General features: G+C 34.2%; 1 protein-coding gene across 3 annotated transcripts in view; it reads right to left on the bottom strand.

Annotated features, from left to right (window-relative positions):
• Nucleotides 1-16409, bottom strand: part of slc4a10b (solute carrier family 4 member 10b) — an 84938-nt gene that overhangs the window by 46840 nt on the left and 21689 nt on the right. For all 3 annotated transcript variants that reach the window (XM_058786621.1, XM_058786622.1, XM_058786623.1), the window contains one exon: nt 5769-5850. In XM_058786621.1, the coding sequence (XP_058642604.1) occupies nt 5769-5850 (82 nt within the window). The remainder of the gene's footprint in view (nt 1-5768; nt 5851-16409) is intronic.

Below are 16409 nucleotides of genomic sequence, written 5' to 3'. Positions count from 1 at the left end.
AACAGCACAACTCAAACACATTAAACAGCGCGCGAGTCTCTGTCAGCGGCACACGCAGCCTTTCTGTCAGAGCCATTTTAAACTGAAACTAAAAACTCATAAGATATAGAAGCCTATTAGTTTAAAGCCCTTCATATAAATTTTGTCACGTGTTTAGAACCAATTGTATTATGCACTTTCTCTGCAGTAGCTCAGTCTGTGTCCTCCGCTGCATTTTCAGATGCGCTTGTTTTCAAACTACTGTATATCGATATGAATGGTATTGCCTCATATCGTATCGCTTATAAAGAATATATCGATATATCGTACAAACTCGATATACCGCCCAGCCCTAGTATGAGTGCTGCCAGCATTGCTGCAGAGTTTGAAGGGTTAGGGGGTCAGCCTGTCGGTGCTCAGACCATACGCTGCACACTGCATCAAATTGGTCTGCATGGCTATCGTCCCAGAAGGAAGCCTCTTCTAAAGATGATGCACAACAAAGCCCGCAAACAGTTTGTTGAAGACAAGCAGACTAAGGGCATGGATTACTGGAACCATGTCCTGTGGTCTGATGAGACCAAGATAAACTTATTTGGTTCAGATGGTGTCAAGCGTGTGTGGCGGCAACCAGGTGAGGAGTTCAAAGACAAGTGTGTCTTGCCTACAGTCAAGCATGGTGGTGGGAGTGTCATGGTCTGGGGCTGCATGAGTGCTGCTGGCACTGGGGAGCTACAGTTCATTGAGGGAACCATGAACAACATGTACTGTGACATACTGAAGCAGAGCATGATCCCCTCCCTTCGGAGACTGGGCCGCAGAGTAGTATTCCAACATGATAACGACCCCAAACACTTGCTAAAAAAGCTGAGGGTAAAGGTGATGGACTGGCCAAGCATGTCTCCAGACCTGAACCCTATTGAGCATCTGTGGGGCATCCTCAAATGGAAGGCGGAGGAGCGCAAGGTCTCTAACATCCACCAGCTCCGTGATGTCGTCATGGAGGAGTGGAAGAGGACTCTAGTGGCAACCTGTGAAGCTCTGGTGAACTCCATGCCCAAGAGGGTTAAGGCAGTGCTGGAAAATAATGGTGGCCACACAAAATATTGACACTTTGGGCTCAATTTGGACATTTTCACTTAGGGGTGTACTCACTTTTGTGGCCAGCGGTTAGACATTAATGGCTGTGTGTTTAGTTATTTTAAGGGGACAGCAAATTTACACTGTTATACAAGCTGTTCACTCACTACTTTACATTGTAGCAAAGTGTCATTTTTTCAGTGTTGTCACATGAAAAGATATATATATATATATATATATATATATACCCTTGGTAAATATGATCAAAGAAGGCTGTGAAAATTAATCTGCATTGTTAATCCTTTTGATCTTTTATTTAAAAAATTCACAAAAATCTAACCTTTCATTGGATAATAAGAATTTAAAATGGGGGGAAATATCATTATGAAATAAATGTTTTTCTCAAATACACATTGGACACAATTATTGGCACCCCTAGAAATTCTTATGAGTAAAATATCTCTGAAGTATATTCCCATTCATATGCACAATTTTGAGCACTCCAGGGTGATTATGAATATGAAATTATCCAGCCATGGCTTCCTGTTTCACAGAAATATAAATAGGAGGAAAACAAAGCCCAAATTCCCTTAATCATCCATCACAATGAGAAAAAACAAAGAATGTATTTCTGATGTGCAGCAAAAGATAATTGAGCTTCACAAATTAGTGCAGTGGCTTTAAGAAAAGAGCTAGAGCAGTGAAAATTCACATTTCCACCATCAGGGCAATAATTAAGAATTTCCAATCAACATAAAATGTTACGAATCTGCCTGGAAGAGGACATGTGTCTATATCGTCCTAATGCACGGTGAGAAGGAGAGTTTGAGTGGCTAAAGACTCTCCAAGGACCACAGCTGGAGAATTGCAGAAAATAGTTGAGTCTCGGGGTCAGAAAACCTTAAAAACAAATAGTCAAAGAGCACCTACATCAGCACATTTTGTTTGGGAGGGTTTCAAGAAGAATTCTCCTCGCTCATCCAAAAACAAACTCCAGCATATTCAGTTATCAGACACGACTGGAACTTCAAATGGGACTGGCTTCTATGGTCAGATCAAACTAAAAAATGAGCTTTTTAGCAGCAAACACTCAAGATGGGTTTGGTGAACACAGGGATAAAAAGTATTTCATGTGTACAATGAAATATACTGCTGTATTTTTGATGTTGTGGGCCTATATTTCTGCTGGAGGTCCTGGACATCTTGTTTAAAATAATCAAAATACCAACAGATAAAAAATCAATAAGTGACTGCCTCTGTCAGAAATCTTATAATGGGCCATGTTTGGATCTTCCAACCGTACAATAATCCAAACACAAACCTCAAAAACAACACAAAAATGGGTCACTGAGCACAAAACCAAGCTTCTGCTGGTCATTCCAGTCCTCTGACCTGAACCCTGTAGAACATGAGTGAACTGAAGAGAAGAAGCACCAACATGGAGCTGTGAATCTAAAGGGTCTGGAGTGATTCTGGATGAAGGAATGGTCTCTGATCTCTTGTCAGGTGTTCTCTAACCTTAAGGCATTATAGGAGAAAATTTTGACCTGTTAAACTGGCAAATGGAGGTAGTATTGAATAAAAGGGTGCCGTTAATTGTTAAGTGTGTGACCCTGGACCACAAAAGCAGTCTTAAGTGTCAATTTTTCAATATTGAGATTTATTCATCATCTGAACGCTGAATAAATAAGCCGTTTGTTAGGATCGGACAATATTTGGCCGAGATACAACTATTTGAAAATCTGGAATCTGAGGGTGCAAAAAAAAATCAAAATATTGAGAAAATTGCCTTTAAATTTGTCCAAATGAAGTTCTTAGCAATGCATATTACTAATCAAAAATTAAGTTTTGATATATTTATGGTAAGAAATTTACAAAATATCTTCATGGAACATGATCTTTACTTAATATCCTAATGATTTTTGGCATAAAAGAAAAATTGATCATTTTGACCCATATTGTACCCGTATTGTTGGCTATTGCTATATACCCCAGCGACTTAAGACTGATTTTGTGGTCCAGGGTCACATATATATATATATATATATATATCTTGACAGTGAGCTCATTATTGCATGGAATTGTGGGTAATATCCTCATAACGCCAGCCTGTGCTGTCAGTGAAACGCTGGTAAACAGTGAATCTGCCTGATGCTGTCACACATCATGAAAACTGAGCTCTGGAAACTTGTCAACACATTATAATGCTGAGTGATGGATTGGTGAAGTGTTCTTGACCAAACATAGTATATTCAAAACCCTTATGAAATCAAAATGGGATTTTGTGGCTAACTAATTAATTATTTAATATGAATTCATAATATGAAATATGAAATTTAATATGAAAATACATATTTAAAATGAACATTCTCTTTACTTTTAAAAGTATTCTCATTATTATTGTCAATATTATAAAATAATATATAATTTTAATAGTATGTTACTCCCCAGTGACAATATTAATATTAAAATTAAAGAGACAAAATGCACATTCTTTTTTACCTAAAAATTTATTATATTATTATTAAAATATTATAATATTGATATTAAAGTACATCCCTGTAACCATTAGTGTTAATATTAATATTAAAGACATTCTATTTACCTTAAAATATGTAAATTATTAATACAATAAAATGATATAAAATATTCTAATATTAAAATAATTTTACACCCCTGTAAAAGTTATATTATTAATATCAAAGTGAAAAAAATCACAATTAACATGTACATTCTATTTTCTTAAAAATGTAATTATTATTATTATTAAAATATTATGTAAAATATTATATAATATTAGTAGTATGTTGCACACCTGTGACAATTAATATTAATCTTAATATTAAAGAGACAAATTCACATTTAAAATGTACATTCTATTTACTTAAAAAAGAAATGATTATTATTATTATTATTTAAAACAAAATTATACAATGTTAGTAGTAAGTTACACCCCTGTAACATACATTTATTTATTCTTTTATTTTTAATTTTATCACTTTGGATAAAACATCTGCCAAATACATAAATGTAAATGTTTTGTAATACATAAATACATAAATACATAAACACAAAAAAAGAAACCATGCACTCATCAAGACATGAGGTCTTCAAGTTCATCAGCCAAAGTTAGAGATACATGCTCATAATTAATGCAAATAAAGCAGGCACAAACATAAACAGAAAAGCGTGTGATTATTTCTGACATGTGTAGGACACGGAGCCTCTGTTTAGACACTAAGAGTCTTGATGACCCATTTATTATTCTAATTTGGATACTGTAATTATTCTCTGCCTCTTTCTCACCAACAAACACAGTAGGATGTAAAAATAGCATCCGGGGCAGGAGAGCAGTGACGTCATCTGCCATGCTTAGAGAAGATGCTTCCAGTAGCTGCTCTTTTCCCCTGTGAAACGCTCTCAAATACTAGCTCTCCGTCCTCCCACCAGTCTTTTCTATTCATGACATTTCAGAGGCAGATAAACACACACACACACACTCTCTTGATTCGCCACCCACAGACTTTCCTCTCAGACTAACATTAAGTTCTCTGAGCCGCCGTTGCTCTGAAACAGCTCGTTATTATTGTGTGTGAGAGAAGCAGCGGCTACAGGACGAGCATTACGTCTGTACGTGACTGATGACGCATCACAGCTGCTCATTTAATACACTCAAAGCTGTCGATTTGATGCTAGACTCCAGCAACAATAATAATTATACAATAAATCCATATTCTAAACTGAAATCTCTTCAATTTGAAAAATGTCAGTCTAAAACACATTACACAGTGTAAAGAGAATGTACATTGTCAATGTGAATTTTGTCTCTTTAAAATTAATATTATGTAATATTTTATAATATTGATAATAATAATAAAAAAAAATGTAACAAGTAAAGAGATAGTGTATCTGGTAGTTTTAACATTAATATTATTCATTGTAATTAATATGTATATTTATATCAATATAAATATTTAAATGAATTAGATTTAGCTATTTTTATCAATATTGTCTTGGTATATGTGTATATATGCAGATTAAATATATTTGACATTTTTCATCCACTCACTTGATCTGCCATATTTAAAATATTTTTTCCACTAGGTTGCTGCACAGTAAAAATTATTTTTCATGAGTAAATATACAGTAAAAATACTAATATTGTGAAATATTTTTTAGCATTTAAAATAACTGTTTTCTATGTAAACATATTTTAAAATATAATTTATTCCTGTGATGTAAAGCTGAATTTTCAGCATCATTACTCCAGTCTTCAGTGTCACATGATCCTTCAGAAATCATTCTAATATACCGATTTGCTGCTCAAGAAACATTTCTGATTATTATCAATGTTGAAAACAGTTGATATTTTTGTGGAAATTATATGACCATGATATAGCTTTTTTCAGGATCCTTTGATGTACAGAAAGTTCTAAAGAACAGTGTTTATTTGAAATAGGAATATTTTGTAACATTATAAATGTCTTCACTGTCAATTTTGATCAATTTAATGCATCCTTACTGAATGAAAATATGAATTCCTTTAAAAAACTTTTGAACGCTAATGCCTTAGAATTTGGGTCAAATAAATGCATGCATGCATGACAAAAAAAATTAACTGCAAAAAAACAAAATCACACATATGATATTTATAAATTAAAAATGTCTCAAAAAATATATATTTGTTTAAATTCTTAGTATGTATTTACCCTCTAGCTCCTCCTTCTCCAGTCCAGCTTTAAGCATGGAGCGAGTGCCTCCTCTGTCCACCACGGCCTCCTCATCATTCCTCTGTGTGGAGAGAGAGAGAGAGAGAGAGAGAGAGATGTCAGTGTGAAGGTCTGTCTCAGAGCGACAGGCGCAATGGATGCGTCTCACTGACAGATGCATTTGCCCCGGACCGTCATACAGAGACACACTGATCACACGCTTGATATCTTAAAGTCTTAAAACTATGGACATATTTAAAAAATAATAATAAAAATGACAAAAATACACAACTAAAATTAAAACAGAAATACAAAAATAAAAACTAATTTAAAAATATTAATAAAAACTATAATATCTCAATGATACTAAAATAACACTGACAGTATGTCATATTATTATTAATACTAAATTACCAATATTAAAATGTACATTCTATTTACTACTAAAAAATATTTAAATTATTGTTATTATATTATTTTTAAACATTTGATGAGACAATCTAATAATTTATGGGTGATTATGGGTGGTTGCTAGGACATTGTCATACAGTTGCTGAGCTCCACACAGGTTTGAAATGACATGAGAGCAAGTAAATAATAATAAACAAAATACGATTCCCATGCTTAAGCATTGCTTGAGGACACTGCTGCATTTTCATCCAGTTCCTCGATGTATTGCTCTGTTTTCCATGGGAATGAAAGTGCAATCCAACTACAATCCAGTTACCATGGTTACTAATGTAGCCAACAGCAGCAGCCTCTCCATGAAATCAAACCGACTTGTGTTCTTCAACAAAGACCTTTTTTGTTTTTGTTGTGAGTTTCATATTGAAAGCTTCATGACAGCGAATTTTAACTTCACTTTCTCTTTAAAAACAAACAAAAAAAGACAGTGCTAGACAGGTATCAGTGACCTTACAATCTAATATTTAAAGGACATTATTAATATCAAACAGGCCATTGTTGTTTTTGTCCATCATTTTATGACAATTGAATATGATCAATAATTGATTTTCCACTGTTTAAAGTCATATCAAACACCACAAAATGCAAGAACTGATCTCCTGCTCACAAAGGCTGCATTTAGTTGATCAAAAATATAATAAAAACAGTAAAATTGTGAACTATTATTACCATTTAAAAATAACTGATTTCTATTTGAATATATTGTAAAATATAATTTATTTTTATGATGCAAAGCTGAATTTCTCCAGTCTTCAGTGTCACATGATCCTTCAGAAATCATAATATGCTGATTCTCTGATGAATACAAAGAACAGCATGTATTGAAAACCTTTCTAACATCATAAATATCTTTACCGATCAATTTAATAAATCCTTGCTGAATAAAAATACTACTTTCTTAAAAAAAAAAAACTAACCCTAAAAAATGACAGTATGGAAGTTGCTTTGGATAAAAACATCTGCCAATTGCATAAAGATCAAACTGCTTTTCTTCAAGTTTAATCAATCAGCGTTGGATGTAATGTTATAGAAGATGTCTATGTACAGTATAAGAGTTTCAATCTGATTATTTAATGCAGGTTTTAAATATAGCAAACTTCAAATCATTCACTGGTATCATATATTTCATGCAAGAATACAACTAGAATACAATTACTCATCGCTCAGCTTCAGCACAAAACAAATTAGTGTCATAATGAGCTCTTGAGGGAATCTTTAATTAGTGCAAAAGAATAGCTGCTAGTCTAATAAACAGGGTTAAAGCAGTTTCTAGTCGAGATTCCCTTCATGTCAGTGCATAACGAAAGCAGGCTGGATTTGTGCATTTGTCCTCAACAGACAGCATTACTGACCAGCTGCTAATCGCAACAAGCTGGTGTTTTAGCACCTCATTACTGAAAAACACGCAACATTAAAACAGATGGTGCCGAGCCAAGATCAACCCTCAGAGCAATTACATAAGAGCAGAAATAATGTCTTACCAAAAAACATACAATACTACTGTTTCACACATACACGCAAACTATGCTAGAATAGTAATATTCAATACATATGTCAACATTTACACAACTACTCAAAAGTTTGGCGGCAGTACAATGATTTTGTTTTTGAAAGAAGTTAAAACTTTTCTTCTGCAAGGATGCATGAAATGTTTTGATTATTTTTGATCAAATAAATGCAGCCTTGGTGAGCAAAAGAGACGTTCAAAAACATTTAAAAAAAATCTTACTGACCTCAAACTTTTGAATGGTATAGTGTATGAATTTTCCTGTAATTACTTGAATAAACTTCATTCGAAATGTATAATACAGTATTAAAAATGTGTATGCATAAATAGCAATAATCAGCAATATTTATTTTTCTAAAATGTGAAAAATGCCTCTTCAGTGGCACATTTTTGAGTGATAATAGAAATGAATCAGAGACTGAATCAGAGTTTTTAATCAAATTGATTCACTGAATCAGGCATTCCGAACTGATTCAAACACGAATTGAACTCTATAGCAGTATTTTAGCTAATGACGATTAAATCAAAGATGTTATTAAAACACAATAGGACCAGATGCATGTATTAAGATTATGATTTTGCTTTTAATTCTGACTTCAATATAAAAGATTGGTTTAGTTTGAGCAAACTCTGAGTTTTCGGGCTCAAGAAGATGGGTTGGTTTTGAGCGGGTTTCATCACCATGGTAACTTACGCTACACGGTTCCGGAGCAGGTTTTATTCTGGGTTAGAGATCGCAAACCCAAACTGGACCAATCAGCTGTGAGCAAAGTGACATATAGCCTATCTGATGCAATGAAGCCACTCCCCCGTATCTCTCGCTCCAAATTAAAGCAGTTTAGAGTAAAAGAATTTAAGAGACAAAATTGCCCGACTTTTGCAGCTACTTATTTATTATATTTATATTATATTAATTATAATTGTTTAAAATTCATATAATGTATTCATATAATTATTATATGAAGTGGCAATTCATTTTAAGATTTGCATTTAAATTAAATTAAATACATATAGATAAGCTTTAATATATCCAACCTTTAAAATGACTAAACTTATATGTTTTCCTTTTGAGCTCTGTGTGAAACTATATATATAATAATTAAATTCAGTTAATTCCTTTGCATAGTCATATATTTTCTTTCTGATGCCTTCTCAAACTTTTGCTGCAAGCAGAAGTGTTTATTCCCGCCTTGTAAATGCATTTAAATTTATTACATTTTTAGTAACGACATCTCTTAATCTTCAGCGGAAAAGTGAATTGCGCTGACTCTCACGGGAAGTGAATCCAACTGACGCTTTGCTGATGCTCTCCGTGTTCCCTGTGATTGGCTGTTTTCTGCACGTGTCACACTTTCAGGTGTACACGCTCCAGAGTTAATCACAAACTCTGGTTCAAACTCTGAGTTGACAGAGAATGTTTTTATTGAGCTTTGTGAGCTCGTTGATCCTGATCTTGCTTGGTTTTGTCAAGCCTACTCTGAAACTCAGTTTGTTCATCTCGCTTTGTGCTACAGGCCACAGATTGATTACAAAAACAAAAAATGCATAATCTGAATGCATGTGATTCACTTTAGATGAAAGCATCTGCCAAATGCATAAACATAAATGAGATGCAAATCATTTCAATTCCATTCATCTTTTCACCTGCTCTGAGAGCAGCTCACTAAAATCCATCCTAAACTTCAAAACTAGCAGCTGAAATTCACGTTCCTCAGTGCCTACAGGTAATACAGTGTGTGTGTGTGTATCTGTGTGTGTGTGCACGTTTTTGTGAAAAGCCAGGACATAGATTTGTATATGACATAGGTATTACAAGGTGAAGGTGACTTTTCCAGGGTTGACTTTTTAAGACCTTTTTTAAGACCTGCACAAATAAAATTAATACCATATGAGCAGGGTAGGGCAATGTCTATGGTAAACTGTAAAATCAATGTAAAAAGCATGATTTACAGTTCAGATAGAAGTTTTCACAAAACAAAAAGTTTTATAAAATTATACACTTTTGCATTTCAGCCTTTGAACCATTTTTTAAGAAAATGTATGTGTCAAAAGTATTAATTATTATATTAATTTAAACAATTATCAATAAATTATTATATTAATTAAATAACACAAACACATTTTACTGTTTAGAGTTTTATAATGAATTATCTCCTTATTGATCCACCAGTTCACATTTACAGCTCTGCGTGTTTGCAGGTTAAAAACATGGGTTGAGTTTTGCATTGGTCTGAACAAAAACAACCCAATGTTCCTGCAATACTGGAGGCTGCAGTTCTAGGACTGCATAGGACCCTATTTTTTGGGACAGCACCATCTATTCCAACAGAGGAGACCTGATTCAAACAAACAAACAGATGCAAACAAACAGCACATCAGACGTGAAGCGATGCAGCTAATTAACTGAAGTCTCGCATAGACACAAGTCTTCTTTCCAAGAAAACTGAATTTTAAACCAGAATATATTGAATATATTGAAATAAATTAGGTTAAATATTTGAAGAGGGTTACCAACGTGTATGTTTAGGGTTAGGAGTTGGTTAGGACAATAATTAAGTGTATAAAATTAAATAACTACATAATTCCTTAAAAATAATAATATACAGAATTGAATAGAAAGTGCTATAAAATAGTATGAGCCACTAATATTCAGTCATTTAGCAGATGCTTTTATCCAAAGCGACTTATAAATGAGGACAATGGAAGCAATCAAAATCAACAAAAGAGCAATGATATGCAAGTGCTATAACAAGTCTCATTTAGCCTAACGCAGTACATGTAGCAAGAGATTTTTTTAAATTATATAATAAATAAAAAGAAAACATAGAATAGAAAGAATAGAGCAAGCTAGTGTTAGAGGCCTTTTTGCTTTTGTTAATTGTATAATAAATAAAAAGAAAACAGATAGAATACAAAAAGATTAGAAAAGCTAGTGTGCAAGTCTAAAAGGGACAAGTTTTTTTTTTTGTTTTTTTTAAGAATAGAATTAGAATACCGAGAGGTGTGACGTTTTTCATTCTCTCTTACATTCTTTTTGGCTCATTAAAAATTAATCTTGCTGCCACGTTCTGGATTAATTGTAAAGGTTTGATAGAACTGGCTGGAAGACCTGACATAATACATACATGCAAAAAATAAATAAATAAAATAAAATAATTAAAAAACAAACAAACAAACAAAAACTATAGGGTCCTAGAAATCCTGCCAGCAGGAGGGGCTTTCGGAACGTTTCCCGGTAACAGCAGAACACAAAGCAGCGCAGCACTGGACTTTGAATCGTGCAGCGCTCATATTTATTTATAGCCTTTTGAAGTTTAATCGTCACATTAAGCTGTATCGCGATTCTGGTCTGTACCCAAATTTAAGACCTCTTGAAATCATAATTAAGATTTTCTTGTACAATTTAAGACTTTTTATGACCTTAAATTTGATAAAGTAAATTTAAGACTTTTTAAGGACCTGTGGAACCCTGCTTTTCAGGACATTGACCCATGTCCCCACTTTTCAAAACGTTTATAAATCATACAGAGTGAGGTTTTTTTGGGGAAAGTTAAAATGCACAGTCTCCTGTAAGGGGTAGGTTTAGGTGTACGGTTGGTGTAGGGCAATAGCACATACAGTAAGTACAGTATAAAAACCATTACGCCTATGGGATGTCCCCACTTTTCACAAAAACGAACATGTGTGTGTGTGTGTGTGTGTGCGCTCAGCCAGTTGACAGTAGCTACAGTAACTCACACAGACGAGAGCTCACGCTTCACACCCACACACTGACGTACTGAAGGAAAAAACCCAAGGGCACCTTCTAGACGACTGAGTGAGTGAGTGTGAGTGTGAGTGTGAGAGTGTGTGTGTGTGTGTGAGAGAGAGAGTGTTATTACTGTGAACTTAGCTCCTGAGCTCAGAACTGTAATTTTGATGAGATTCACTTACAGCACAATCATCCTGATAAATTCCCTTTTATTTTTGTGCCTAAACGCTGGTCTGCGGTTAACACTGTTTAAAGAGACGTTCAAATTTTGTTTTACAACATAAAATACAAATAAAAAAAAGAATCCTGTTATTTTATTTCAATAATCAAAAATTTCTAAAAATTGCTTAGAATCAGCATGAATCCGTTTACTGTAAAAACAATTCAGTTTAATCAGTTTAAAAGATGAACATGGCCTAAATATGGCTAGCTGTGGAAAAACCAAGACTGAATAATTTGCTAAATAACTAATCGCATACAGTAGCTTATTGCTTTATTAACCACTATAAATGATTAGTTAAGCTAGCAAATGCAAATAAAGTCTTGATTTCCTTAAAATGGCATAAGGTTCATATATTCTCTCTCTGTCACACAAGGTGTTTATTCAGATGAGTGCCTTTTGCATTGCATAAAATATGAATAGCATGTAATCTGCATGAGATCTAATCTCTTTATCCTGAATCCTCTCTTTTTTTGACCAAACTGCCACATGCTCTCCTTCTATGTGGATCTGCACACATCCTACACTGCAATCCTGTAAAGAGACAACACACACACTCATGCATATGCACACACTCAAAGGTTCATGTGAGGGAACAGAACAGACACAAGCCTCAATACAGTAAAATAAAAAATGAGGTCTCTTTAAAGCTGAAGTGCATCATCTCTGCGCCACCAGCATCACCAAAATCAATGGCAAAAATAATGACACTGCCCATCTGCCATTGGTCAAGCGAACAGACAGTCCCGCCCCAAACTCACACCAGATGCTCAAACAATCAGATGCAATGATACAATATAAGGTATCACAATATTTACATTTTTTGAGGATGAAATACAGAACTGATATATTTTATAATTCCCCAAAAACTCCAGACTAAGCTTTAATATCTCAATTACAAGAAAGAAATGAGATTAAATAGAGAGGAAATAGATATCTGAGCTAAAGTCTCCAATGTGTCAGATGTTTCACCGTGAGGAAAAGGCCCATAATGAACACAAAAGTGCGAAATCTCTTTATGATATATGATGTCAAATGTTTCTCATCCAATTTGTCCAATATCTGAATGGCTATGCACATTAATTTTATACAGTAGCTCTACATTCTTACAATAGGACAACATTTGCATTTAGTTTTATTCTTAATAAATTCTGAAAATACACTACCGTTCAAAAATTTGGGGTTAATTCTAATATGCTGATTTGCTGCTGAAGACACATTTCTGATTGTTATCAATGTTGAAACTAGTCGTGCCATTTCATATTTTTGTAGAAACCATGATTTTTTTTTTTCAGGATTCTTTGATTAACATAAAAGCTCAAAAGAACAGCATTTATTTGAAATAGAAATCTTTTGTAATATTATAAATGTCCTACTGTCACTGTTGATGAATTTAATGCATCCTTGCTGAATAAATGCATTAATTTCTTTCAAAAAATATCTTACTGACCACAAAGTTTTGAAGGATAGTGTGTAAGGTTGTATTCACACCAGGAAAGTCCACTAGTTCACTTGCTTTGGTCCGGACCAAAAACAATGTTGATTTTTTGTTTGTTTGGTGCGGTTCACTTTCACACCGCCCTTTTTGCAAGTGAATCAGAAACTGTAAACAAAACCACACGTGTGCTTAAGGTCATCCATTCATTGGTTCATCCATTCAGCCGTACCAGAGTTCGTTTGGAAGTGGACCGAGACCACCTCTTCAGCCGGGTCTCTCTACGGTTGTTTGGTCCTCAACCGAGTGTGATTGCTGTATTCACACCTGCCCAAAAGATCCGCACCAAGGGGGGTCAATCGAACCAAACAAAACAGGTGTGAATACACCCTTACACAAAGTTAAAACTTGAAATCTCCATTAAATACCCCTGAGCAATGACAGAACAACCTCTGAGCAAGAAAATGTGTGGGTGTCTCATAAAGCTGGTCTGTGCAACAGCTATAAATAGCAGCTGTATGTTCTGCATCCTGCAGTCAATACACATCTGAGATGGCCTGACCATTCCAAGCGCCTAAAATAAGCACTTTCCTGTCAGATCAATAAACGGTGCAGGTTCCATGTCACTGACCCAATACTTCAGGATGCCTGCAGACTCAAGCAATCAATGCTGCTGCCGGCAGCACAGCCCTGCAATGTCATGTTTACAAGGTACCAGGCTGTTATGAAGAACACTTCTGGATGGCACTTTTCACTTTAGCGTCTTTGCAAAAACATTCATTTTTATTTGAATATCCAGCAACCCAGCTAACAAAGATTTGAACGTTTTGCTAATGTTCACATTAAATTATGAAAACATTCTGAACGTTGTCATGTTCAAAATGTCCGGGGTTTTTTTATTTGTTTTCGCAAATATAACCGAATGTTACATTTTATCTTTTTGCAAACGTTATGGGAATGTTACTTTTGAATGCTCTCTTAATGTTCTAAAACAAGTAACATTTAAAAAACAGAATTCAGAATAACATTCCATGAATGAATGATGTATAAATAAGGTTTTTGTGCACATTTTGAGAACATTTTTAAAGACCAGATCAATCTGAACGAATTTATGTTAGCGAAAGAATGTTTGATTAAAACTTTCAGAGAACCTTGTCAGAACAATAGCCAAAGTTCAAACATTCTTTTTAAGTTTTGAAAACATTCTGAATGTACTCTGACCGTTCCACTTTTTTTAAACATTTTAAAAACAAATATTCAATTTTGATCATTAATGAGAATGTTACTTTTGAATGTTATCTGAACATTCTGAATCGAGTAACTTTTAAAAAACGGAATTCAAACCAACAATGTATAACTAACATTTTGAGAACTTTTATTAAAGTTATATTAATACTACTAGAAGAACGTCTGTTGATAACTTTCATAGAGATTTGTCAGAAGTTTAAAAACGAATGTTTTGCTAATGTTCCCAATTGGTTATGAAACATTCTGAATGTTCTCTGAAACATCCAGCTTTTAAAAATGTTTCTTTCTGCCAACATCATGGAAACATTACATTTTGCAAACATTTTGAGAATGTTACCTTCTAATGTTCCCTGAACATTCTGAAACAAGTAACACTTAATAAACTATTTTTAAAAAGTTCCATGACTAACATTTTGAGAACATTTTTAAAGACCAGGTACTAGGGATGCAACGATTATAGATTTTGTTGGTACGATTATAGTCTGAGGAATAATCACGGTTACACGATTATTACGATTATTATGCATGTATTCATTTCACAACATAAAATCACATAAACACTCTTTAGATATTAAAGTGTTATTGATTGCTGCCTTTTGAAACAGAAATAACACAGTAACCAATAATACAGCACAAAAAAAAGTACATCTCTCCTACTGGAATTAAAAACGTGACCTATGCTCTGTAAACATCCATGTCAGTATTTCCTTTTGAAAATAACAAATGGAAATAGATCACAAATGTATTTGGTGTTTTCATTTTGTATATTCTTTCTACATTTCTTTTGGACCTGAGGTACAGAACTTGGAAAGATGGTGAAAAATAAATTGACTTATGAATAATACTATAACAGGGATGATAAATCACAATATTAATTAAGTATTATTAATATAAGACTAATATTAACTTTATCCCACAGAGGACACTGTTACTAATGAGGGGAATAAACTAAACTATTATTGTAATCAACTGTCATCCATACTTATTCATTTTAATAATCTTTATTCATCTGATTTCACATATGGCCTGAGAAAATATCTATTATTTTGGTTTGTGAGATCGAGATCGAGCTGCCCACAAACATTTAGGAGGACAGAAACGTGTTGTCAGCGCTGCCTAGCGACTTTCATTAATAAAATAGCTTATAGAGACTGGATCGCTACATTATATTAATCAGCAAAGAGGGGGTAAAATGACTGTTTAAATAACTAAACTCAAATCTTCATTGCTTAAAGTGACGCGCAGATGCAGGTAGGCTAATTCACACGCTCTCTCTCTCTCTCTCTCTCTCTCTCACCGCACTATTTCTTCACGTCGTGCATTAAAATCGTTTATTGCATAGCGAGAACAGGTTGGCGAGCTGTGCATTATCCCTTATGTATTCGCTCTTTAGCAATTTTTACGGCACTATTTAAATGACGCCCTGGTCATTCTTGGTGTACCCGAAATGGTCCCACACTATCGACTTCAGTCATTTCTCTGGTGGAAATAAAGGATCGCTTTTTGGTTCCTCTGTCATAGTTAATCTAGTAGCCTCCATGTCTCTGATAAGCACGGCATTTTAAGATGGTGCACCGCTAGTGTAACTTTGTTTTTGTTTTGCGCAAGTTTCAACAGTTCCATTCCGTGCAACAGAAACACTCGGTGTAGCAGAGCCTTTACGATTAATTAACCGTGACGTTTTAAAGCGCGGTTAATCGTAAAACCGGTTAATCGCTGCATCCCTACCAGGTACTCTGATATTAATGTTGCTGATACTAATGATATTAATGTTGTTTGTTCATCATTTTCAGGAAACCTTGTCAGAACACTGTAGCCAAATAAACTAGACATACAGTTCATAATCAGAATTGTAGATTTTTACTTCGCTATATTTCAGAGAAACCCTCCCGTAAAAGGCATGTAAAAAACAAAACTGTGATTGCCCAGTTAACATGTCAGTCACAGATGTTTCATTTCTTGGCCAGATGAAGCTGCAAAGTGGACGAGAGTGATAGTCACCATCTTGTTTTTCA

Source organism: Onychostoma macrolepis, chromosome 09 (assembly GCF_012432095.1).
Source record: "Onychostoma macrolepis isolate SWU-2019 chromosome 09, ASM1243209v1, whole genome shotgun sequence".
NCBI classification, from domain to species: Eukaryota; Metazoa; Chordata; class Actinopteri; order Cypriniformes; family Cyprinidae; genus Onychostoma; species Onychostoma macrolepis.
This window is presented reverse-complemented; position numbering and strand designations above follow the sequence as displayed.